The 27,944-nt window shown below is 39.7% G+C and overlaps 1 protein-coding gene across 1 annotated transcript; it reads right to left on the bottom strand.

Annotated features, from left to right (window-relative positions):
• Positions 1-2,983: 2,983 nt before the first annotated feature.
• On the bottom strand, positions 2,984-27,621 carry MECR (mitochondrial trans-2-enoyl-CoA reductase). Its single transcript, XM_007427702.3, has 10 exons — positions 27,428-27,621; positions 19,777-19,874; positions 18,394-18,525; positions 16,596-16,739; positions 14,956-15,058; positions 13,770-13,872; positions 12,478-12,551; positions 11,396-11,456; positions 11,088-11,160; positions 2,984-10,137 (listed from the first exon to the last, which is right to left on the bottom strand). Exons 1-10 carry the CDS (start codon positions 27,586-27,588, stop codon positions 9,974-9,976), a joined length of 1,113 nt encoding a protein of 370 aa, XP_007427764.3. The 5' UTR covers positions 27,589-27,621; the 3' UTR covers positions 2,984-9,973.
• Between the last annotated feature and the right edge of the window lie 323 nt (positions 27,622-27,944).

Genomic DNA, 27,944 nt, shown 5'->3' with positions numbered 1-27,944 from the left:
CACCCTGTGGGGTCAAAATGATCACAAGAACGGTGAGCAAAAATCCCAGAACCACATGGGGGACCTAGTGAATGAACTGCAGAGAGCTGGGACCAAGGTAACAAAGGCTACCATCAGTAACACACTATGCTGCCAGGGACTCAAATCCTGCAGTGCCAGACGTGTCCCCCTGCTTAAGCCAGTACATGTCCGGGCCCATCTGAAGTTTGCTAGAGAGCATTTGGATGATCCAGAAGAGGATTGGGAGAATGTCATATGGTCAGATGAAACCAAAGTAGAACGTTTTGGTCTAAACTCAACTCATCGTGTTTGGAGGAGAGAGAATGCTGAGTTGCATCCAAAGAACACCATACCTACTGTGAAGCATGGGGGTGGAAACATCATGCTTTGGGGCTGTTTTCCTGCAAAGGGACCAGGACGACTGATCCGTGTAAAGGAAAGAATGAATGGGGCCATGTATCGGGAGATTTTGAGTGAATTTCACTCAAGGGCATTGAAGATGAAATGTGGCTGGGTCTTTCAGCATGACAATGATCCCAAACACACCGCCCGGGCAACGAAGGAGTGGCTTCGTAAGAATCATTTCAAGGTCCTGGAGTGGCCTAGCCAACCTCCAGATCTCAACCCCATGGAAAACCTTTGGAGGGAGTTGAAAGTCCATGTTGCCCAGCGACAGCCCCAAAACATCACTGCTCTAGAGATCTGCATGGAGGAATGGGCCAAAATACCAGCAACAGTGTGTGAAAACCTTGTGAAGACTTACAGAAAACGTTTGACCTCTGTCATTGCCAACAAAGGATATATAACAAAGTATTGAGATTGACTTTTGATATTGACCAAATACTTATTTTCCACCATGATTTGCAAATAAATTCTTTAAAAATCAGACGATGTGATTTTCTGGATTTTTCCCCCCATTTTGTCTCTCATAGTTGAGGTATACCTATGATGAAAATTACAGGCCTCTCTCATCTTTTTAAGTGGGAGAACTTGCACAATTGGTGGCTGACTAAATACTTTTTTGCCCCACTGTATATAAATTTTAAAAATCTGCATTAAAACTTTGGAGATGCTTTCCTTCTGCTTTAATTTCTATGTTATCACTTTTTAAGTTACTGGGTTTCCTCGGTTCTGCATAGTGTATTAATTCCCATTGTATTGTACACTTTGGTTCTGGCACAAGGGTAATTATATCATAGGCCATTTATTTTCATTTACCTTTTGCTTTATGCTGTTACAAGATACATCTGATTATCAGCTCCGAGGATCGGAAAGCATGCCCCCAACATGTATGTATAAACTTGGCCTTCCAGCATTATATACTTCAACCAACTTTATTGTCAACACAAGTTTACAAAGTGGGGTAGAAACTCAGACCCCTGCAACCAGAGCTGTAGCAAGAATAGAAAGCTTATTTTCCAGAAGTTTTGGACTTCTTATAACCCTTCCTATCTACCCACTATATGTGTACATATATACAGGTGAAACTCGAAAAATTAGAATATTGTGCAAATGTTCATTTATGTCAGTAAGGCAACTCAAAGGTGAAACCAATATATGAGATAGGTGCATTACATGCAAAGCGAGATATGTCAAGCCTTACTTTGGTATAATTGTGACGATTATGGCGTACAGCTTATGAAAACCCCAAATTCACAATCTCAGAAAATTAGAATAGTGTGAAAAGGTTCAATATTCTAGGCTCAAAGTGTCCCACTCTAATCAGCTAATGAATCCATAACACCTGCAAAGGGTTCCTGAGCCTTTAAATGTTCTCTCAGGCTGGTTCAGTAGGAATCACAAGCATGGGAAAGACTGCTGACCTGACAGTTGTGCAGAAAACCATCATTGACACCCTCCATAAGGAGGGAAAGCCCCAGAAGGTAATTGCAAAAGAAGTTGGATGTTCCCAAAGTGCTGATTCAAAGCACATCAATAGAAGGTTATGTGGAAGGGTAAAGTGTGGTAGAAAAAGGTGCACAAGCAGCAGGGATGACCACAGCCTGGAGAGGATTGTCAGGAAAAGGCCATTCAAAAGTATTGGGGACTTTCACAAGGAGTGGACTGAGGCTGGAGTTAGTGCATCAAGAGCCACCACACACAGACAGATCCTGGACATGGGCTTCAAATGTCGTATTCCTCTTGTCAAGCCACTCCTGAACAACAAAAAACATCAGAAGCGTCTTACCTGGGCTACAGAAAAAAAGAACTGGTCTGTTGCCCAGTGGTCCAAAGTCCTCTTTTCTGATGAGAGCAACTTTTGCATCTCATTTGGGAACCAAGGACCCAGAGTCTGGAGGAAGAATGGAGAGGCACACAATGCACGATGCTTGAAGTCCAGTGTGAAGTTTCCACAGTCTGTGTTGATTTGGGGAGCCATGTCACCTGCTGGTGTTGGTCCACGCAGCTGTCTACCAGGAGATTTTGGAGCACTTCATGCTTCCTTCCGCAGATGAGCTTTATGGGGATGCTGACTTCATTTTCCAGCAGGACTTGGCATCTGCCCACACTGCCAAAAGTACCAAAACCTGGTTCAATGACCATGGGATTACTGTGCTTGATTGGCCAGCAAACTCGCCTGACCTGAACCCCATAGAGAATCTATGGGGCATTGCCAAGAGAAAGATGAGGGACATGAGACCGAACAATGCAGCGGAGCTGAAGGCCGCTATTGAAGCATCCTGGTCTTCCATAACACCTCAGCAGTGCCACAGGCTGATAGCATCCATGCCACGCCGCATTGTGGCAGTCTGCTGCAAAAGGGGCCCAAACCAAGTACTGAGTACATATGCATGCTTATACTTTGCAGAGGTCCGATATTGTTCTATTTCCAATCCTTGTGTTATTGATGTCATGTAATATTCTAATTTTCTGAGATTGTGAATTTGGGGTTTTCATAAGTTGTACGCCATAATCATCACAATTATACCAAAGTAAGGCTTGACATATCTCGCTTTGCATGTAATGCGTCTATCTCATATATTGGTTTCACCTTTTGAGTAGCCTTACTGACATAAATGAACATTTGCACGATATTCTAATTTTTCGAGTTTCACCTGTATAGCTGTGCTTTTTATTCCCAAACGCACACATGAATAAAAGGTCTAGCTGTTACTTACATTAGTATGCCAATGCATTTTTGAGCCCTGTTTTTATAGATACAGTATATCAAAAAGTAGAAACTAGGACCGTGAGAAGCTATCCAATACTGGTATCTCCTCATCAGCTGCCAATGATGAAGAGTAATTTCTACTGCTTATTTTGATAGTACATCAGTGAAAGATTTTGTCTTTTTCCCTCTTCAGCAAACCAATGCTGCTGAAATAAGGGGGTGGGCTTATCATTTTGATCCATATCCTCCTGGCTTTTGCTGTTGAGTTCAACCCAGTTCAGTGCAAACATGGGAAGGATCCTTGAACAATAGAAAAGGAACTCTGCTTCAAACTGGGGCAATGCGTTTCACAGAGTACATGGGGCTAGCTTGGATGTTTATGACCCATGTTTCTGTTTTTTACCAAATTGCAACCATCAGCATGGACATATTGCTAGGGATCCACAATAAACTCACAGTTCAGGGATCTACATCCGTTGCATTTGAGGGGGTGCATTTGGGGGGGAGTCCTTCCCCAAACCCGTTTTAATTGATACACACCCTAGACCTGTGGCGTGGCATTTTCATTCTTCATTTCTTTCAACCCAGGAAGGCCTGAAAAACCTGTTACCAAGTAGTAATTTTATATTTACAGGAAAATTATGAAAAGCATAAGTGCAGGATAAGCATATCTAATCTGAATTATGATTAAATGAAAGGTGTTATAATCAAGTAATTCAGGTGGCCCAGGATAATATTTAGCCAGTTGTACACTGCTTATGGCAAAACGCACCCAAGAACATAGCCCTTGTTTTCATTCCCACTGTGTTTGTGTCTGCCAAGAATCACATGTATCGTGAAATACCAAGATATGGATAAATCAGGATATTTTCTAGGAACCATAATCTTACATGGCAAGAAGTTCTATTTGCCATGCCTCTCATGAATGGGGGCAAGCGGTATTCTCTTAATTTAAATAATTTTCTTAACCTGCTTTCTTTTAATGTTAATCCCGAAATGTATTTCTTTCTAAAACCATGGCCTGCCACTGCAGATGACAACCCCTTGCTTCTACTGTACTCCTAATGAACAATGTCCTGTATCTGGCAACAATAAGCTTTTTCAAATCCTTGATATATATCAGTGTTTCTCAACCTTAGCAACTTCAAGATGAGTGGGCTTCAACTCCCAAAATTGCTGGCTGGGGAATTCTGGGAGTTGAAGTCCACTCATCTTAAAGTTGCTAAGGTTGAGAAACACTGGTATATACACAGACTGTAGAAGGAATGAGGAAGTTAAGCACACGTCTGCATAATGGAGAGTGCCCTGTGCTGCTTTGCGTTGGCCGTTTGGGTGACAGAACTGGCCACTCCATCCTTGTTTCCTACTCCAGCATCTTGTGCCTTTTACCAAATGGCGACAGCTAATCCCCCCCTCCCCCGCCTCTTCAGAGACACTCTCCCCAGACTAATGATCCAGGGAAGTCAAAAACGGAAACTGTTTTAAGGCAAGTATGAACATTGCTAAGAAAGTTGTTTTAAATGGGTTTAAAATGGCTTTGGGCCACCTTTTTTCCATCCCCCCTGCTTTAGCTATTGTTCTGTCCCATTAATCCCTGTGCCATGTGGAACTGTTCTTCCTTCCCTACCCATCATGGCAGCGATGATAACAGGAAAATGGGACTCATTTCTCTTGCAATACAACTCCAACGAAGACAGCCATCACCATCTGCAGCCTGCTGGTGCTAATGGTCTGGAAAGAGACCCGTCACTTTTGTTGTCCCCCCAAGGGCTCCAAGCACCTCCTGCCAGATTGCTTTGGGGGGAGAATGTTTATGGAGAAACTAATTGCTTTCTCATAAACAAAACAGTTCTGTTAAGTGGGAACACACAGAAAGGGCAGCTTGGCTTCATAGCCCTAGTTGTCATCCTTTTCCTGATTAGGGACACTGAATCAGTTTCCCAACCCAGCCATGTTTTGCGTTCACCGGCTCACGTATGATAAACTGCAGCTGCTTCTACTGCAAAAGCAAAGGGTGTGCGCTTGCTTTCTCTCTCCAAGTCTCTGGTTAAACGAAGACAAACTTCTGTGCTCCAAGATGGAGATTAATGGGCAAAAGGAGTAAGAGGCCAATTAAGAGATGATGGATGAGTCAAAACAAGGAATGTGGAGCAGCTGCACAAAGAGATGGATGGACTCACAAACAGACAGCACATCCAGCCACCCTGATTCATCTGTGCCAGAACAGCACAGGAACTCAATCCTCCTGGTCTTTGTATACACTCAGCTGGAAGGCAAGAAGGAAACCAGAACTAAGCAGTTGGCTTCACACATCCCAGTAAGCCATAAGGTGATTTAATGTTGACTTGCTGTGTGGTGTGAAGAAGCTATTATGGTTTGCAAGGCAAAATTTATGGCTTAGCATGTGGGATGAACCCAACTAATTGTGACTTATCCAATAAAGCAAGCAATCCACAGCTCAGCTGGATGTGACCCAGCAAATTAAGAAATACTGCTTTCTAGGTTGTGTGTGTGGTTTTAGCACACTGTCATGGAAATTCAATCAAGGCTGGCTTAGCCAAAAAAAATGGCTGTGCAAATCATGGTTTAATGCAAGGTATAAACTCACAGGGTATGACAAAAATAAAGTCTCCTTTGAGTTGAACTCTACTACTGGTATCTTCAAAGACAATCCATGTAATTTTTCTGGCCGTTATTTAATACTATTAGGTTCCATTTTTTTTTAACCAAGTGTTTTCCTTTAGTTTTGCTGCTAACTTAACAACTTATCATTTAAACAACATTCTTTTAGAGGCTTATTACTAGACAGAGAAGCAGGACAGCAACATATTATAATAAGCCATTAGCTGGTGATTAAGTTAGAAAATATCTTGTACACTGATTTATGTTAAACCTCTTGCAGCCAGTGACCTCTTATGATCTGCAGTAGAGATTTTCTGATTTACTTTGCTTTGATATGAATGACCTTAGCAGGGATATTTTTTTTCTTTTTTAAACCTTCTGCTGAATTAAGATTATTATATGCACAACGACGGAGGAACACTGAAATTCTCACAATGGAGGAATAGACGATGAAGATGTCAGAATTGGCAGAAATGGCAAAACAGACCTATTTGGTCAGGGATAAAACAACAAACACGTAAGACTGAAAACCTTTTATGGACTTTTTGCTGAAAATGGAAAAAAGTGAAGGGATGATATATGGTTTTGATGACCGAAAAAGGACTAAATAAGGGGCTGAAGAGATTTTTGTAATACCAAGAGGGAGAAGGGATAATGAATTTGTTGAAAAGAAGGTCAGAAGTTGCATATTTTTTGTTTCTTTAACTATTTTTCTTTCTTACTCTGCTTTGCTTTTTGCACTCTTTCTTTCCCTTTCTTCTTATTTTTCCTTTACATTTGCTTTTTACTTATGTAAAAATTCTTAATTAAAATTATATATATATAAAAATAAACCTTCTGCTGAATTGTAGTCCAGTGGTATCCGGGATAGCATCCCAGAACCATAGGTTTCCTCAGATTTCTCTCTCTAGCTTCAGAGGGAATATAACAAGGACTAGAACATTTAAATTCAAAGGGAGAAATATAACATTACTTTTTCCTTCACATCCTCCATGGCTCTCTTTTCAAATTGAAGAGTCCCAGATCTGAGTGGCATGGCTTCAGCTGAGGCATACAAAGCCCTTCCATTTGTGTGCCATTCTTTGAAATGCAGCAGACCATTTTCAGAACAGGTCTAATTATTTAGTTCCCACCGCAAGCTATGGAACGGTAAATGCAAGCCATAATAAAGCAAACCAAAGCCACTCGAAACTAAAATGCACATACGTCTTTCTCATGCTGTGCCCAACTTACGTAGGACCAATCTACTATTTCATTCCATGCATCCGTCTAAATCCAGCACTTTCATTTGCATTTTACACATAAGAGCACAGGACTCCTACATATCAAATCTAATGCCTGAAAGCATGACACAAACTATTAAACCAGTACAGTGGAAGATGTTCGAGACTGATGCAGCAACTTGTGCAACTGAACGGCTTCCAGGCTGTCATTTCCTATTACTAAGGCCAAGCAAAAATCCTTCCGTGGTCAGAGCTAGAACATTTTATTGGAGATGAAAATCACTGGCTTTCAATGGCCGTTTCATGGCTTTGCAAGAACAGGTTTGTAATCAAATGCAATTTGCTTTCGTTTCAGTTACGGCCATCGTGATATAAATTACCAATTCAAAACTGTTCTTTTCCAGGCTTCCAGTTGAGAGCCATGGTGAGCTAAACATTCCTTTTTCCAGTGGGATGGTGTTACGACGGAGATTGATGCGGGATGCAGGATGCTGGCCGCCAAAACGCTCTCTGGATTAAGGAGAGTTCTTTGAGATCACCCATGTGACTCTGCACAGCTGCTCCTCGTGAGTAAACTGCAGGAATAGTTGTGTTCCAGTTTGCCTATGGGTCGAGCAACTGGGAGTCAAGGGAGGAACCATCTTTGCTCACAGTTGCTAATGCAGCCTTTTTAAAGGACATTAAGCTCAACCGAGCCTCACTTCTGAATCACTTTGGATTTGGATAAAAAAAAATTTTTCTGCTGCTTTAAAAGGATTAAGACCCTTTAAAATGGCAAGTTATATTGTATTCATTAGGTGAATCACTTCTCCTTAGAGGAAGAACTTTTAAATACGATTTTTATAACCTTTTGAAAAATAATAGTTTTTGGATTAAGCAGCTAAAGGTTGCTCAGAATATGGACTTTAGAAACTTTAACAACTGATTAAGGGCTCAGATGGACTTTGAATTATAATTTTAAATGTCCACAAAGAGCTTTGAATTAACTAGAAGAAATTTTCTCACGGGAAAAATGGCGGTCGTTTTGAGTTTTTTCATGTTTTTCATGATAAGGGGACTTTGAAGGTTGGACACTAGAGGGAACTAGAAGATAAAGAAAATGGAGCAGAAATCTGTAATACAAACTTGGGAATATTTGTCTGCCAAGCTTGATAAAATAGATGAATTTCTTGACAAGACTGACAGAGCAAGTTGCAACGGATGATTTTGAAATTACTTTGAAGGGGGACTTAAATGTAACAAGTAATGAGAAAGATATGGGCACACAAATGGAAGTGATGGATGACTTATTCCCAAAAGAAGATATACAAATGTTGAACCAGGGAACTGACTTGGATTTTTTTTACCGGATATACAAAAGAGCTCTGTTAGGATTTTGAAGGACTTTATTAAAAGTGACGAACAAAAGGACAAACTTTACTTATTGGATATACAAAAGAAATTGGCTAAAGCTCTGAAAGATTTTTGGCTTGAAACCCAGATGAACAGAAAACTAGCTCTGGGATTCTTTTTGAAGGGGTTAAAATATATTTTTAAAAACTGAGGGAAGGAATACAAAGTTGGCTTATTTGACCAGGGCTAAAGGAGAAAAATAGTTACATCTGGTTTCCCTTACTGGACTTCTGCTGATAAAGAACAATTGACGAGGGACTTGGATTTTGTTTTTTTATTCAATAGATGAGATATGGTGTGAAGAGAGATTATGTTGTATTTAGAGATAGTGATAAGCTATTAAGATTGTCTTTACTTGCTGGGATGAAGGGGGAAGTTACTTCTTTCTTTTTCTATTTTCTTTTTTACACTTTCCTTTCTTTTGTATTGTTCTGTTTGTAGTTTCTGTAGCCTGTATTGGCTTTTATTCTTTTCATTTATAATTCTTAATAAAATTATTTGAAAAAAACCTGTTCTTTTTCAGACATCATATCCCAAAGGAAAGAACTTTCGATGTTGCAGGCTACATTTGACTCATCAGGGCTCTCAGATTACGCAGCAGCCGTTTAGAAACTCCCCTGCAAGCTGGCTGCTCCAAGGAAAACACCTTGGTGGGCTACTTACCCCTCCTGAGTTATGCCATCCACCTTTAATAAACTAACAATGCTCAACAGAATGAAAAGGAGCTACTAAGAAACCTACTAAGTGAAACTAGTTTTCCTTCTTGCATATTACAGCACAGATCATTCTCTATTTCTAACACCTGCTGCTGCTGCATAGCTTTGAGAATGCATCAGAATGGCTTAGAACATTCTTCCCCAACCCGGTGTCCCCCCAAATATTCTGGACTGGTTCATATAATTCCCAGCCAGCATATCAGTTATGTGGGCCAAGAATTATGAAAGTCAAATGTGAAGTTGGGGAAAGCTGCCTTAGAAGCCACAGAACTAATTTTGGAGCTGAATGCATCCACTATGATTTTCTAGTCCAATGACTGACTTGTCAGACTCCTTTTGCTCAGGAAAAGAGAAGGATTGGTCCAATGCGGCACAAATTGTCAACAGCATCCTATTTCTGTAAAGGAGGAAAATACCTAAAAGCTACCTAGCTCAGCTCATTCATTATAATCTGCAGAATTAGAATTAGATTTCTATAAAGTCTTTTACCAGCCTCTGCCCCATCTCATCCCACTCCTGAGGAAGTCTCATCACACTGTCTGATAGTAGATATTCTGAATGTGCACACATACATCAGCATAGATGGAGTGTCTCCAGGATAAGAACTGTTGAGAGCAGGTCTTCCATGGGCTGAAATGTCTCTTTTCCTCCACACTTGTATCAAGTCTACAAGAATTCCCTGGTTGTGTAGAAACCAGAATTGCTTTAGCTCCCATACCATCATAGTTATTAGTGATTTCCTATATATGTTAAGCCTGCACTGTTTGCTCCCCTGTTTCTCCCTGTTGAGCCAGAGGATGGATGAGGGGATATAAATCAGTTCAGTTCTGTAATTCTGAATCACTCAGGCCTCCTGGGACTGAAGTCCACTGGAAATACTTGGGTGCTATTTTCCCATCGGACTAGTTTCACATCCGGAGGATCTGCTTAACTGATACATATGGTTCCAGGGAGACCTTCAAAGCTGCTTGGAAATCTAACAAAGGGACTTCTTGGCACATCGGAGCAACCAGTTGACCCTTTCGAATGAGACTGCACAGGTCTGCTATCATTGTTTCCAGCTTCTCCTTGTCTGTGTACAGAAAAGAAAGCACAAAGCAGATATCAATTGTTCTTTCTTCTTGAACTACTGGGTTTAGATTCAAGAGAACAAATAATAATCATTACTACAATAAATTCTGCTTTATACCTCCTCTGCCTGCCCTCTGGAATGGTATTCTCACCAGAGGTTTGTGTTGCTCCAACCCTGCCATCTTTTAAGCAAGCCTTGAAGGCCTGGCTCTTCCTCCAGGCCCTGGGATGAAGAGTAGTTCTCTTTAGTTCTCTTGTATTACTGAGCCTTCTTCTGTTTTGGTTTTTATTAGTTTTATCAGGTCATGTCATTTTAGTGGGGATTTTTTATTGGTTGTTTTTACTGTACGCTACTGTAAGCCCAGAATCAATTGAGTTAGGCAACTCTACACACTGGATAAAATAAGTAAATAAAATGCTCTCTAGAGTCAGGCAGCCTGAAGACAAAAATCAGCAATACCCAAAAGTTCAATACATGATGCAGTTTGAATTGTCTCTTTTGGTTAGGGAAGGAATAAACAGACTTCAAGGTTGTGGGAAGTACTTAATGTGCTTTTGTAATCCACAGATCCCAAAGGCCCTACCATCACCAATTCTAACCCAAGACTATAAATTGGCCAGCAAAGTGTCATCAAGACCCGATTAAAGTCAACCAATATCTCTGGCAGTGATTTTTCTTTCACTTTTCACTGGAAATGCAAGGAGGTCGCATCACAGGTGTTCTGCCACAACCTTTTTCACTTAACTAAGAACCATATTCTTCTCCATAGCCCTATTTTTCTAATACACACAGTTGTCTTCCAATTTTAATGTATGGAGTTTTATTTTAGTTGGCTGCATATTATTTAGCATGTATTTTAATCCACCCAATTAAAGAGATGAGAAAGCTTTTTTAGAGGTGAAAATAGATTTCATCTATTTCTAATATACAGACAGACAGACATCACTTACTCTGGCTATTGGCCCTCTTCCACTGGGTCATCCAAAAGCCACAAAGCTTGATATCCTTAAAGATCAATGCGCTCTGCAGAAACAGGCAGAGGAATTACAATTCACAAATTCTGAAATATATTTTTTGGATGGGGAGAATTTTGCATCACAATATGAGGATATCAGAATGATTCTCCTCCTAGAGATTCTGCTCTAACAACTCAATGCACTGGAAAACATGCTGTACAAATAGAAATAGCTATACTATCTCAGGAAAGGGAACATGTGCAGGATAAATAGACTGGCCAGAAAACTTTACGGCTACTCACCACAGGGACTGTCACAGGCTGCTTTGACATCCCACCGTAGGTAACCATGGTCCCACTATGCCTAATGGAAAAATCAGGGACCAGATAAAAGCAATTAAGTTGGCAAATCACCTTAATTCAGACCCTAATTTACTGTCCAGCTTCCTTGACATTTGGCCACCTGGTTAATTTCTGCAGCCTTTAATTGGAAACTATGGGGTCCAGTGATTCAAAGCAAGAAGTAGTACACTGCCCGTTTCTGGAGGGTTCACAGGATTAAAATTTAGACAACGTAACGTACTAAGTAAACTGAAAAGGGTTCCCTTCCCAAGTCCCACTAAAATCTTCAACATAGCTGTCCTTTGCAGAGAACTTTTCCCCATGGCTCTGGTTCAAGGCTTCTTGAAAGACAACAAGGGGGTTTGGCCACGTATCTTCAAGTTTTCAAGGCGTTCTCAAGTGAGCCCTTTAAGCTATAAAAATCCAGATCAACTTTGATCTATAAAATCCCTACAATTCTGGCAACTGGCTTAGAATACCAGTCTCCTTCCCTGTCTAATCATGACAAGTTACATTTGCTTAAAAAAAAAAAAGTCTTAATACACAGTAGGTTCGTCTTACTACAATGCAATGGTGATATGAGGATCTTTTCTGACTATCCCAGAGCTATGGAGCTGGATTTCACTGAAATTATGGAGTTTAAATATTTTACAGAAGTAGCATAAAATCCTTCAACCCTAACTGGCATTTGGCAGCTTGCTAACTCAGCAAGTAGGTTTTTCATGAGGTTTTTAAGTACCTCTTAATTTCTTTTTTAAGTGTCACTGAAGCGAAACCTTTTGGACAGCATTCAATACAATTGCAAATTTGTTATCTTCAAGACAAGAATGATACACATGGTACAAATCTGCCCTATTAAACAGCAAATCCTTGCACTAATCCATACTAGCAAATTTAAGGAATTTATATGCCATGCTTTGAAAATACTTTTCTTAGGCAACTCACAACACAAATGAAAATAAAAACAAATTGCCCATTAAGCATTTAAGTAGAGTTCAACAATTACTACAGATATAATTCAAGCAAACAAAAGCTAAATTTACCGCAAGTGACGCATCAGCTCAGTAGCACTTTTCCCTCCAACGCCATTCAGAGCTAATGAGGGCTTAGGAATTTCCTGGAGGACAAAATTGTAAAGAAATAAGTTGCTTCTTGCTTTAACTCCTCCAAATTATTCACAGAAAGAAATGTTTAATTCTGCTAAAACATTCTTAGGCTTCTGTCTTACAGAGCTTTGGATTCTTTCAACACAGAATGGGAAGTCAGACACCTGATTGTAACTTTGCTGTGTTCAGAAAAAGCAGAAGCAAGAAGGATCATAGGTGAAATGTCAAGACATTTGTGATTTTGCCTAATAACTGGCAAGGCAAACCTGAGGCAGACCAAAGACACGCATGAGGAAGGTTTTGCTGATTTTGTTCATTAAGTATTTGATTAGGACTATCTCAGTGTGTGCCACCTGTATGTGCTGAACATTTTTATCTGGACTCTGGAAATTATTTCCCTGCAGGGTGGAATAAATAGGGAGCAGTCTGAACCAAAGAGAGAAGACAGAAGAGAGTTACATTATGTTCTTGCCTCTAATCCCAATCAGTCTATCTTATTAAAGAGGACTTTAATAGGCAACATGGTCTGAAACCTCATTGCACAGGGCAATATCTATATCTATATCCATATCTATATTCATGTCCTTTTTGTATGTCCTCTGACATTAAAACTATAATTTAAAATTGTAAAATTGGACAGAAACAAGGTTTATAAAAATAACCAATAAACAAACAGCACCCACATGATTTCTTTTCACCACATGGAGGAGTTCTTTTGTGTTCTGTTTTCCTAAACACCCATCTTGGTGTTTCTTTTTAACCTTTTGCAGTAATAAACATCTACAGATTTCTTAGTTTTGTAGAACCAAATGTGGCTAAGCAGGCTTCTAACAAGCAGCTTTTCCTTGTATTTTCTGATACAAACTTGGTATTTCTTACAATAAAACATCAGAATTGCGAAGAACTTAATCCATAAATTATTCATGGGAAAGAAGATCAAAACCCACATTTCTGAGCTGCATTCAGTAGCCATTCAGACAGGTCTCTTTCTCACTGTCCGTGCTACCTCGAATCTTTCCCTGAGATTCTGTGAAACTTCCTGGATTCACATAATATACTAAGTTTCAAATCACAAGGATTAGGTATATACAAAACAGTAGGACAAAGGCAAACAAACTGCATTATGACTAGTTTGTGTGAAAGAGGTAACTAACATGATCCAATTCATTGCAGCAACCCTGTTTCCTTTGCCTATTTCGCAGTCACAGCATTTTTGTTGTCTTCTATACCTTAAACAACTCTTTCATTTCTGGTTTTCTTAGCATCTCCTCTGTGATAACATAGTCTGCTCCAAGGGACTTAAGTCTGTCTGTAAGATCCTGGAGGTTTGGTCTGTGAAAAAAGAAAGAAAGAAAGAAAGAATTTAACTAAAAAGGAAACTAACTTGGAATAAGCTGCTGGGAGTTGGGTGGTGTACAAGTAATAATAATAGCAACAACACTTGCCAACTGCTGAAATGGTTCAGGGGACTTGTGAATTCTGCCATGTATCAGCCAGACCACTAGGACCCTTTCTACAAGGCCCAGGAAGATCAGAACTGGGCATTAATATGACATTTTATTGAAGTATAGTTGGGAAGCAGGTAGAAGAGATCCTAGGCATCCTGAGTAAACACATGTGATCTAATATGCAATGCTACTGATACCAGGGATCCAACTTTAAAAAAACAGGAATAGAATAAACTTTTTACACTCAGCTGAAGGGATACCTTAGTTGATTATGTAGTAGTTTTAAAATATATATTTTTATTAAAATATGTACGTTCTATAAGGGAAGATCTCTTCTGAGAAGACAGCTGCTGAAATGACATATCCCTCATTCAGAAACAAAGAATGCCATTAATAGTAATTTTATCAATTACTATGAATAAAAATTAGCATCAAGTAGTTACAAAAGCCTGAAGCTTTCAGATAAAGGTCTCCACAATTGCTGTTCAGTTGCAGGAAAAATCTCAGCTGCTTAAAGGAACTGCAGACAGGTGCTACATTTGTGCCCCCCATACTCCAAAGCACCTTTTCAGAATTGAATCCAAAGCATTGCGCAGTCCTAACAGGCAAGTCGTGACTACCACCCGAGACCATTGCAAGAGTTGCAGGGGAACATTATGCCACAGGTCACACATCAGGTGGAAGGCAGAACATGGAAACTTCTCATACAAAAACCCTGTATTCCAATTAAAAATACATTGTCTCAGATACACATTGGAAACCTTTTGTATGTGCCTAATGGTCAAAACGATGATCTTTTAAAAAACTGTACGAGCATCATATAAGGCAGCCTAGGACATGTGAACTATTTCTAAGCAAAAGAGAATCTCCTCTTTGTGCAGATTTAGCATAAACCAAAGGGCGGTGACTGGACAAAAGCAACAAGAAAACAAAGAAAAATACCCAGTTTTATTAGGTAGGCACTCACCTATCTCTTACTATATTTATTGTTTTGATGCCCTTGGCTGCTGCAATCTGGACCACAGCCTGTCCCACTCCGCTATTGGCTGCATTCTGGATGACAGACTCTCCTACAAACAGACAGACAAGTCATCTCTGGTTTCAAAAATCCTTCTTTCCTGCTCCTTCAAGTGGAAGACGCTCTCATCATTATTATTCGTTGGAGAAAACAGCACAACCAGTCCTGTACCTCATATGAGCTGATACATTTTATTCCCAATTTAAAAGGTATGCCTTAGAAAAGAGATGGAAGTCCAACTACCAGTTGCTGCTAAGTCTTAATGGCTGTGTCTTGTTATTTCTTTCTGTGGGGGTTGTTTTGGTGATGGACATTTTTGCTAAACCACTACCAGCAGAGAGGCAAGGAAAAGATTTTCAAAAAGAGCCCATGAATAGCAGGAAGGGTACTAGAAAACCTAACTCACAAATCTGCAGGAGGAAAAAGAAACATCTTGCCAAAAAAACAATGTACAATCCCAGTTACAATTATTTCTCTACTCATATTTCATGCTGCCCTTTCTTATTCCTGGCCTTCAAGAACCACTCTGATAAAACACGTCTTAAACTTTGATTCTGTCAGGTTTTCTGGAGGGACAAAATTAACCATTAATGAATGATATCCTACATACCATTGAACTTTAGACTTTATTAGCCACTAAAATGAACAAATCAAATTAAGACATTATTTGTACCTTGTTCCTACTCCCTCAGGCATCATTGTTGGAAATTCCACAGACTTTTCACAAAATGTTAAAAGAACAAGCCCACTGACTCAGAATGAAGGCCCCTCAAGACTCCTCTCAAGGCCAGATATTTCTTGGAAATCTGCTATAGCTCTTGCTCACTAGCAGGCCTATCAAAATATGAATGACAAAGCCAATAACAACATGTACAAAAGGTCCACAAACTAGTGCTAAGAACTGACCATTGCTCAAGCGTGTACCTATCTGTGCCCCAAGGAATGGCAAATCACTTTGTAAACTTGCAGACTAATCTTGTGTGTTATTTAAAAAAAAAGCTCAGCATTTTAAATTAAATTTAAAAAAACAACTCAGCCCTTAATTTCCCTTTGCCTAACTAATCATAACTATATGAATGTTCAAATCAGTAAAGGTGAAGTAATTCTAGTCAGCTACAGCAAATACTTTTGGAAGAAGAAAATGTCGGTCAGGATGTACGAGAAAGTGTTTCTATATCAATGTGGATTATCTAGATTCCTTTCAGTTTGGATTCAGACTGGGACACTGTACTGAGACAGTCTTGGCCACACTTGTCACTGAACTTTGATGGCCCCAAGATAGGGGTACGACGTCTGTTCTGGTTCTCCTTGATCGCTTAGCAGCCTCCAGTGCCATTGACCACAATATGCTTCTGGCCTTGACTCTATTGGTATTAAAAAAACTGGCTTTTCCTTCAGGTGTTGGGGTTAAGGATGACTGGAGTTCTCATATGGAGAACTGATCATCTATTTACATCTACTGGCTTTTAATTGAGATTATTTATCTTGTGGGGCTTTTTGTATTTTTTCCTGTACACTGCCCAAAGTTGCAATTTTCAAGTTGGGTGGCCATATAAATTCTATAAACAAACAATCAAATAAATAAACACCTGGATCCAAAATCTCAAAATCAGACAACATCCGATAAGCTGTGCAGGGGTTAACACCCAGTGTGGCAGCACAAGTCAATGGAATATCCGATGGAATTTTCAGCAGAGTTTTCTCATCAAATACTGCTTCTGTTCGCCAAGTTCCTTTGGTAAGGGATAAAGAAAGACATGATTCAGGTTATGAAACAGCTAATCACAGTTTGGAAGTTCTCAGCTCAATAAGAGGTCTAAAGTATTGTCATGAAATAATCAACAAATAAACCACTGAAAAGATAATAACTGGTTGGGTTTGCACAACATACTAAGTTATAAACTATGGTTTCCAAATAGCTACTACGTTTCACACACTGGGCTATACTATAAAATGATTTCCTCAGTCCTGGCTTAGTATGCCAGTATGCCAATCTGGCCACTATGATTTGTAGACAAAGATTTAAGGCTTAGCAAAGGGACTGGACAAAATGGAAAAATGCGTTTTGCTTCAATTCCCAAAAAACACATTGTGTTCCAGGAGTTCTGCCAAACAATTCTGGATCAGCTGTGGTTTGGCATAGGTTTTGGCTGAAACCAAACCCACAGGGATACTGGATGATGTTATTGGTCGAAGGGCAATATGTCGCCTCCTTTCTCCTGTACTCACAAAGAATATTTGGCACTGCTGCTCCCTACTCCACTATTACCAAGAAACCACCCCAGCCTTGGCTTTTCCTCTGCTCTTTCCCCCACAAAACACTTCTGCCTGACATCTGGGTCCTGGTATGTGTCTGGAACTAAACAGTCCTGCTTCATTCTGCATCCAAACCAAAAGCACATTTTGGTTTGGGCATGAACTTCCTGTTTTACATATGAGACATTTTGCATACCCTTAACTTAGTTTGTTGTGAGCCCAGGCAATTATGTTCTACCCAATATGCCATGATTAAAGAAACCACAGCTTAGTAGAATAGATGAATTACAGAGAGAACTATGGAGTCCTTGGTGCTCTCTAAGCTTGTTTGCAGACATTTCATTATCCAACTAGGTAACATCATCAGTGCTAGTGGGTGTCAGATTTGGTCCCTGTTTATATACAGTAGCTTGCCCTGTCAGTGGTGGTGGTGGGGCTATGGTTTTCTCCTTGGTAGTTCCTTGATTAGGATATTGTTTTGTGGTTGATTTGTTGTCTGGTGTTAATTCCTGCTTATCTGGTTGTTGGTTGCTGGCAAGGATGCGTTCTGGTCTTTTTGTTTCCTTCTTACCTTTCTTTTGAATGGAGTATAAATGTGGTTTATCTCTATGTGTCTACTGATGGCTGATGTGTCTGAGAGAACTATGGTTTGCTCTCCTTTGTCACTGTTAAAATGTTAAACAAAACCTTGAGTTCTTCTAAACTGGACCAGGGTTATGGTACAGGGCACCATTCCAAAGCTGTTTTGTGGCCCATATATTAGGGTAGGAAAGGAAATTATGCAAATACACTTGCTAACAGTGCCTGAATCATGGCCAAGTTCAAATGTACTATCCACTGAACAGCACTATCTCAGTCTACCCTCTGTACACCTAAATTCTTAGTTTGTTGCAAAAATGACATAGATACAAATGTTATCTTAGAGGACATTTGGTAGAAGTCTCTATAGGCAAGTTGCTTGGACTGTTGGCAAGAGTGTAGCAGATGGAGGAAGTTTCTAATTTGGAGAATTTGACTGTCTGATAAGCTTTGCATCTTGTTGAGGCCCTTTCCTTCCCTGTTCCCTTATTAAGTGGCGAGATCTAGTTCTTTTGTCTTTTTTAAAAGTTTAATGGTAACTTAAAAATTCACCAAGTCCTGCATCAGCTGGAATCACCCAATCTCCTGGTTTCAAAGCAGTCACGCAATTCCCTGTGTCCATCACTTGCCCAACTCCTTCGTTCCCACCAACTGCAGGTAAGCCAGCAAGAATGGCATAGGTTCCTGCAAGGCAACAAGAGCAATTTTAGGATATGAATTAATTAATCCAAGCTTGCTTTGGCATTTATATTATTTTCTTATTCAGTAGCAAATTCCAATAGCACGTAACATACAGCCATAAAGGTTTCCAAGGTAGATTACAACAATGTAATTATACTGAATCGGTTTACTTATCTCTCTAAGCTATGGGCACACAACTTCTCTCAGCTCTGGGCCACACTGGGGTTACCCAGTAGGCTGAAGCTGCATTCTCAAATGGGCAGGGCTAGGATTCCAATCTTGGAAGAGGGTTTCAGGATTCTTAATGGATGAAATGTTCCACTAAGCCTTAGTTAATTACTGTAGTTCCATTAAGCAAAACTTTGGCAATTTTGCCTCTTAAAACACAACTGGACTGGATTCATACCATAATGCTAAGCCATAAATCATAGGTTAAAAAACATAATGGTTCACACAACATGAAAAATCTAAATCAAGCAAATCATATTATAGCTGAACGTGTGAATCCAGGCATGGAGTGGCTGAATTTTGTCTCTAGAGTTCCTAACTCTAACTCAATTAGGTCTGGTCTTAGAACTCCGGTTAGAAAAGATCCTGCAGGGTTGATAGACTACTGTACTCGCACAAATAAGAAATAATCCCCCCTTCCCCCCCCCCCTCAGATCTCTATAAATACCCACAAAAGGGTCACATCACCCTGGGCACAGAGAGAACTGCTCCTGTCTGTGCTCCTGCACTCTGAAGATGCCGGTCACAGGTGCTGGCGAAACGTTAGGAAACAAAACTTCCAGAACACGGCCACACAGCCTGGAAGACCCACACCAGCAATCCCCCCTTCCCTTCTTCAATCTTTGGTATAATAGCCATCTCCAAGTTTATTCAGATAATACTGCTTATTATGGATAGCATGTATATATTATATCACTTTGGTATATATGTGTATTTTGTGCTCAAAATGCTACTTAGATTGCCATCATTCAGAGGCCTCTGCATGTGGTAATTTCCAAATACACAGCAGTAACTTTATTACTGGCTCTTAGGAAAGTTTCCAGAGATGCAAAGTAATATAGCCTAAGTTGAACTGATGGAGGTAGCAGCAGGAATAGGAAAGCTAACTGTCAATCCTGTGTACTATCTCACTGGGGATTCTATTACATGTGGACAATCTAGTTGCTTAATTTTCACTTGACAGCACCATATAAAAGAAGAATATGGGGGGCAAGAATTAAACAATGTGCATTATGTCAATGTTACCTTGAATCATATTGATGTCTGATGGATTGATAGGAGCTGCAATCATTTTCACACGGACTCCAGAATCCCCCAGTTTTGCTAAATCTATGTCTTTTAGGCTGCAAGGGAAAACAGACAAATATATATATTTATTATTCTTAAGCTTCTCTTTGCCAGCCAGGAGATTTGTAAACATTTCATTTGGGGCAGTTTGTCAAAAAAACAAGCTCTATCAGCTTGTTCATCAGCACCAACCTTTTTTACAGGAAAGGAAACATATATGAGGTGCACATACAGATTATACTAAAGCATACTAGAGTCGCTTTTGTATGATGTGAACTCAGCAGTACATTTAAGCGCCATTCTTCCTTTAAAGCCAATATCAGTATTTATAAGTTTTTATTTTTTTCATTTGAAAACCAATTTCATATATAGTTACAGATTTATTATTTAGTCTAGGATGAATTCACTTGGTTTTGACAGACAGACAACCAGATAATACTGCTGCTAGCCTATTTTCTTATGTTGCCCTTCCATTTTTTTTTCTTTAAAATCTAATTTCTGATTACTATTCTTCCACCCCCAATTTAGTACAATGTCAGCTTATTAAATTCTAGTAAAATACTACTGAAAATTTTTAGAGTCAATTTCCTTTTCTTATAAAGAAATGAAAAGGACCCAGTCTATAGAAGTAAAGTTAACATCACATCTCAGCAAATATATCAGATTGAACATAGAGGACTGGGGAATGCTGTTTTAGTATATTTATATTTCTCTTAAGTGTCATATTATTATTTACTTATTCTCTTAAATGCTATACTTATTTTAAAAATTTTTTAAATTGTTATCTGTTAGCTCAGCTGGTTTTCTCTTTCTCATTCATTTTGAAAGGAGTATCTCCTAAGCCAGCTGATTCTATTACAAAAATAAAAAATAATTCTTAATAAGCTTGAAAGTTCACAGGTTGCATTAAAAATACCTATTTGTGGTTTGAATCTCTCAACAGGAATTTCTCCACCAGGACCAATATGCAGGAAGCAATATACAGAAAGAACACATTCCAGCTCTTTAATCTTAACACTATTAAATACAGTAGGTTGGTAAAATCAATTCACATAAAACCAAAGGGATCAGGTTCTCTAACCTGCTATCAGATTATAAAGAAATCTAGTTTTAGATTATTTCCCCCTTCCATCACACCAATTTTTAGACATCTAAGATGTGCCAAATAACACAAGACCTTTTATTACTCAGAAGACTTGAACACAGATAGGATTGTTTAATTTCTTCATAAAGAGAAAAGCCACATACTGCTAGAATTAAAATAAGACTGGCTGTTTCAATAGAACAGCCTTGATAACTCAAAAGTGTTCAGACTGAGGTGGTTTTAAACCAACTGATCCCAAAAACAATTGTTCAGCTTTGACTATTAATGTCACAGGAATGTTTGTATAAGCTCTTCAATACAGAAACCCAAAGCCTTTTTCAAATTCCAAGTAACATCTGTGCTGCACTCAATGAGGTTTTATGGCTTACTTCAATCTAGAATTACTGCTCATCTGTTTGAATTTAATTAGAATAGAGTTATCCATCATCCACATGGCTGTGGTGGTTACTTTCTCCCTGAACCACCAATGATAGAGCCTTTCTCTATCATTAAAATGCGTACTATATTTTATATTTCCCTGCTTTTCAATTCTATTCTCCCCCAAGAGTGCAAATAATTGCCCCTTCAATTACAAGTAGTTCACAGATTCAGCAACTGGAATGGTGCTGGTCTAATTTAAAATATATTTCAAATATTTCTAAGTTGCCTTTTTATATGATGTGTTTTATAAAAAACAAAAGATGCAGAACATCAAATCATAAGCTTACCAACACAAGATAACCCATCATTAATCCAGGACAGTCCATATAATAAGTTTGTGTGAGTCATCCAGAATCACATATGTGACTCTGGGCGGCTATATAAATTGAATAAACAAACAAATAAATGAAATGCATCTCAGCTAAAAGTAATTAGAAACAAATGGATCCTTAAAAGCCTTAAGGGAAAAAAAGGCAATACTCCCTTGAGAAGGAGCTGCACAAAGAAGGGGATGTGCCTAAAAAGGCTCATCTCCAATGCCTGCCAAATACTTGATCTTATATCCACAAGTCAACATGATGCCGATTTTAAACCCAGAGAAGTTTATTTACTTCCAATAAAAAAAATTAAGGGTAATATTCTAGGACTGAATATTACAGTGAGCTTTCAGTTTTTCTTGGCAGAGCTAGATCCTTGGAGGTGTTCCAGTAGCTCACCTATAACTACAGACTCATTGTTACTTCATGTCAGGCATTTAGCAATTTCTTTTAAGCACTTCCTATTTCCAGCTCCCCCTTTATTCATGTTAAAAGATCAGGACATATATCAGGTGGGTTCCCCACATCACACTAAAACATAAGATGGTTTGTTCGGTTCTGGCTTAGTGCAATGTATGAATCTAATCACATAGTGAAAAATATCAAATTGCTGCCCAGTAAAGGTAACACAAGCAGCATTCAGATTTTTTTTAGAGGGGGCTGTTTGCTATAAATTCTGGAAAACAAAACACACTTCTAACTAGTTGTACTGGCCTAAAAAAAAAAAAAAAGTCAAGTGCCAAACAGCTGAAAAGAGCACATGTAATAATCATCACGCTCCCTTAGAAGAGATTCTATCCTTGGTGCTTCTCAAACATTTAAAGGACATGAAGCTTTGGGAATGAGTTTAGGTTGGGAAAGGCCACCTGATCTAACCTTTCTCACATAGCAATTGCATGTAGAACATGCATGTTTGTGTGTGTGTGTATACACAAAATATCTATTTAAGGCACCTGGAGTTAGAGTCAGCTTGAATATTTAAAAAAGAGATAGGGATAATTGTGGGGAAATCTTTGAATATGGGCTTGTAACAAAATTTGTTCCTTGTGGAACTCAGAATGGGATTACATTTGGGGGCCTGCTAAATATGCCATAATACTGGAAACTACTTCAGACATAAACGATGCAAGTAATAACCCTGGCAAGATGGAGTTGGTAGTGAGTGGCACAGTTTTGTGCTGGTTCACTTCCTTCTTCCAAGGTTGCTCCCAATTGGTGTTGATTGGGAGCAAGAGGTCCGGCCCACGGCCCCTCTGTTGTGGGGTGCCGCAGGGTTTGGTACTCTCTCTGTTCCTTTTTAACATCTACATGAAACCACTGGATGAGATCATCTGCCACCATGGGATGAGATATCATCAATATGCAGATGGCATGGGTCCAGGTTACCTGAGGGACCGTCTCACCCCCATTACATCGACCTGTCCCACCCAGTCCTGCAGAGAAGGCATGTTGTGGATCCCGTTGGTGAGAGAATGTCGACTGGCGGGTCCTAGGAGGAGAGCCTTCTCTGTCGTTGCCCCCACACTATAGAATACTCTCCCCCAGAGGTGAGGTGGGCCCCTACCCTCCCAGTTTTTCGGAGGGAATTGAAGACTTGGCTATGCCAACTTGCATGGAGTGAAGAAAGATACAACCAACTCTGGGGATGGCTGGCACCTTGATGACGCTCCCTGAGTTTAACACCTAATTAACATCAGCCTCTTGGAAGTATCATATAGGAAATTTGTTTTTTAGCTTATTTTAATTAATTAATTTTTATTTAATTAATGTTTATTCTGTTTTTACTGTAAACTGCCCAGAATCACTCTGTAGTGAGATGGGTGGTGACAAATTTGAAAATATAAATATAAAAATAATGGATAAAGCCTTTATCTGGATTGTACCGCTTTAGCTGGCATATATTTCAATTTTGTTCCTTCAAAATATTCTTCATACGCTATAGATGAAAAAGATATAACATAGGGGCAAAAAGCAAGCTTCTACCCACATTAGCTTTCTACATGTAAGACCATTTTGGGGTGGTGAGGACATGTTTAGTTTGCTAGTGGAGTAGCATTCAACTATACTAACTTTGGCTTGCAACCTGAAGGGGTTCAAATCCAGGAAAAAGTCATTAACAAAGTCTTATGTATGTCCTACTAGTGTTAAAATAATAATGCGCATGCTAGCCTTTTAATACTTTAAAGAAAAGGATCCATTCTGCAGTGTTCAGTGGTCTCTCTCTCTCTCCCTCCCTCCCCAATCACCATCTTCTTAAGCATTCCATCCTAAGCATTCCATTGCTAATAGGTAATCTTCGACTTACAACCACAATTGGGACTGGAACTTCTGTTACTAAGTGATGCAGTCGTTACGTGATTTGCACCTGATTTTACAACCTTTTTTGCTGTGGTCGTTAAACAAATCACCATGGTTAAGCAAATCATACAGTCGTTAAGCGAATCCAGCTTCCCCCATTGACTTTGCTTGTTGGAAACGCCCTGAGAAGGTTGCTAATGGCGATCACATGACCCCAGGACACTGCAACTGTTGTAAATACATGCCTGTTGCCAAGCACCTGAATTCTGATCACATGACTGTGGGGACACTGCAACAGTTGTAAGTGCAAGGACCGGTCATAAGTCACTTTTTTCAGTGTTGTAACTTTGAATGATTGTTAAATGAACGGTCGTAAGTCGAGGACTACCTCTAATAGACAGGATTTACATATTGCACTAAATCATAATGTGATTTGCTATGAATCCAGTCATTCAGTTAGCAAACCATGATCTGTAGTTTGTTGTGATGTGTAAACAAAGCAGTTTTGGCCTATTCAAACCACAGACAATACAAACCATTTCTCAACCTAATCAAGCGCTGCTATAAATGGAAATTTCAGAGTATGGTAATGTTGCATAAACCTTTTATTTTTGCACCTCAATTCTAGGGTGCTTGTCAGCTGACTTTTCCCCCTCCAGTACAGGTATGTGACTAATTACAATGCTCTTAAGAGATGCTGGATGAATAGGTTTGTGGCTAATGAAGAATCAAGTATAATAAAGCCAATATAGAGAAAAATTCCACATGAGACACATCTCATTATTTTTGCATAGACCATATTTTTTTAATCAATAATTTATAGCTCCCTTGAAAAACTGATGTTAAAATGGAAATGCTGACAGACCATTAATTACTACATTGCCCGCAAAGTATGACAGAAACCTAATTATCCACATTTGCTCAAATATATTATGCCACTCAGCTGAATAACGGTCACTTGCCGCAACGGATCATGTAAATTGTGTAAGAAACCTGTTGCTTAATCTATGAGATGCTGGGTAGGGAATTTTATGGCCAATATCATATTTGATTTCCTCTCTGTACACAAACTAAATACCACAGCAGCACTTACAATGAAAGAGTGATGGAATAAAAGCATAGGATCACTGCAAGCACAACTCTCTTGAATAAAAAGAGAATAATACTAACAACTGTCCAGTCCTCACTGTTTCTTATCTTAGACTTTGTTGACAGCATTTCAGCTTGCTGGTTCTTTGTCTCTTCTTTTAAATCCCTAGTCAGTCTAGTTCATACCTGTTTCGCAGATTGCTCAATAATCACAACTTTAAGATGCCTAATGTATCGAGCCTCTTAGACTGCTTTACTAATAACATTTCTTCCTTCTCAACTCTCTTTCCTATTGTGTGGAAAAAGGAAAGCCTGCTGGACTCCTGTAATGTAAATCAACCTTAACTATCATCTTATTGGCTTTACCTATATAGCATGCTTCCATGGTTGAGAGTACCCCCTGGTTCTAATCCAACATTTCAATCACCACGCACTCTCTCTATTGTACATTGTTTAGCCTGACTAGCAGAGGTAATCCACACACCTCTTGACTCTTTCCTCTTAACACATTTTACAATTTCTTGAAAAAGAATAACATTGCACATTTTACAACACTTAAGTTTCAGTCAAGGCACACAGCAAACATTCAAATAAAACACAAGCTGCTTAATATAATTTGTTAGACTGAAAAGGTGCTACCAGACTCCTCTTGATTTCAGTTACCCTAAACTAGTACAGTTTTCTTTCTATAATATCAGAAATGATGTCAGCATTTTGTTCACAACTCCATTTTTTTAACCTCAGGCCTTCAAAACTTGCTACACTGAAATTAACATCTATTATCCAAGCAAATGAAGACATTCGACAATTTGACTACTTACAATAGGGATTTAGAATTTTTACAAAAAGTGCCAAAAAAACCCAAAACTTAGGTTCAGATTGGACATAGAAAAATTGCATTCAATATTTGAGCTGAATCAAAAACTCTATTCCAAAGTTACAGATGTTTTTAATCAGGTCAGAATGATCTACCTGCAACAAAATTTAAGGGAAAGCTTTACAATTGGAATTTAAAATCTCATCAAAGCTACAGAAAGTTCTCCTGTTTTTGTTTTAATATATAGCCCCTATGCAGATTATTACTATGTGTGATATTTCTGGTAGTTAAGCCATATCCTTTAAGTTCTCTCTACAGGAGTCCTTTGCAACACAAGAAGAGAAAGAACCACCCAGTTCGGTATTATTGAAATTAACCAGTTTATGACTTGGCACAATATGTGGACCAGGTACTTAATTTTGGGATTTTTTAAGTAATAAAAAGCAATTCATTTTAAAAAATAAATAAAAGAAACAGGGTTTGCCCATCATGTAAAACTATTGTTCATTTAACCATGATACTGATTCTCACAATATTCTGAAACTTAAACAATGGCTCGGTTTTCCTTCCACACTATATCACAAACCAGAAAGCTTCATTTCAATTTACATTATGAATCTAGCCACTGACTGGTAACAGTTCTCTAAGATTTCAAACAACTTTTTCAAGACTGAGCTCAGTGCAAGGCAAGCAACAGATCTTGGGGTTCATCGATTTTGAAAGAAACATGATGGATGGGGAGATGAAGATCTGCATATCCATCATCATGCAAAACAGAAGATTCAAGATACCTCTAAGTCTCTATTTATCTGTCAGACCATGAAAGGAAATTCAGGAGTGACCAGAGGCTCTGTTCACCCCACACACTAAGCCATTTTTGTTTAATTGATCTAATCATAATTTGCCTGGATTCATAAACATCACACAACCCTAAGTCATGGTTTGCAAACCATGGTTCATGGTTCTCAATTGCAGCAGGCACCCCCTCATAATTATAGGAATAATGTTAATACTCTACACAGAAAGCAAACACACCACAGAACGGCTTAGCAAATTGGGAAGCAATCCATGGGACCACCCTATTGTCTTGCTGTGATCCACATCTTGTGAAAGTAGTGTTGGTGTATAGTGTCCTTTGTACATCTACAGCCTGCTTTTCACCACTACTCTAGCTAATGTTGAGCCCCTGGGGAAAAGGGTTAGCAATACAAATAGAGAGAGAGCACCAGTTTGGGGCAGTGGTGAAGGTGCTGGCCTAGAAACCAGGAGACGGTGAGTTCTAGGCCTCCCTCAGGCATGAAAGCCCCTGGGTGACTTTGGGCCAGTCGCTCTCTCTCAGCCCAACCCACCTCACAGGGTGGTTGTTGTGGGGAAAATAGGAGGAGGAAAGGAAGGGCCATTAGGTATGTTCACCGCCTCGAGTTGGGGATATAATACTAATGATGATGATGATGATGACAATAAAAAATCTTGCACTTTGCCCCCCGAGGAGCAACCGATGACCAAATAACACAGTCCCCCTTCGGGGCGAAAGGACGCCAAGCCCAGCCTTTCTCTGCTTACTGTAGGACCTGAGCCGGCTCTCCATGCTGCTCATAGACCAGCCCTCGAGGCCCCGCTTGGGTCGCTGCCACGGCTGACCGCGCGCGGAGGCCGCAGCCAAAGAGGGGCCGCAGTGCCCGAGCCCGCGCTCCTCCGGCCACCGCCATGCCCGTGGCAACCATCGCTAGGGTCCGCGGGCGCGCCGGTGATGACGACACGCCACTTTACTCGGCGGGCCGTTTAAATACACGTCATCAGCAAGCATTGGTGTAGCTGACTCCGCCCTTCTGCGCAGCGGCCCCGCCCCCTCGGAGAAGGCCGCGAAGGGGGCTGTCAAGTTTTGGGGAAGGGACGGTGATCGATTGCCTGCGTGTTCATTTATTTATTAGCCGCGCTTGCACGCCCTCATCAAGTTCTCTGGGTGATTTGCAACAACAGGAAAGAAATCAGTAAAATAATGTAGCCGTAAATCGCAACCTATAGCGCAGGGCGTGGGTCTCTGCGCGCAGAATGAAAACAGCCTCCTTATACCGCAGCG

The sequence above is a fragment of the Python bivittatus genome, unplaced genomic scaffold (assembly GCF_059951505.1).
Source record: "Python bivittatus isolate LINGU-HERP-01145 unplaced genomic scaffold, Pbiv_v1 ctg000310_np1212, whole genome shotgun sequence".
Lineage (NCBI taxonomy): Eukaryota > Metazoa > Chordata > Lepidosauria > Squamata > Pythonidae > Python > Python bivittatus.
This window is presented reverse-complemented; position numbering and strand designations above follow the sequence as displayed.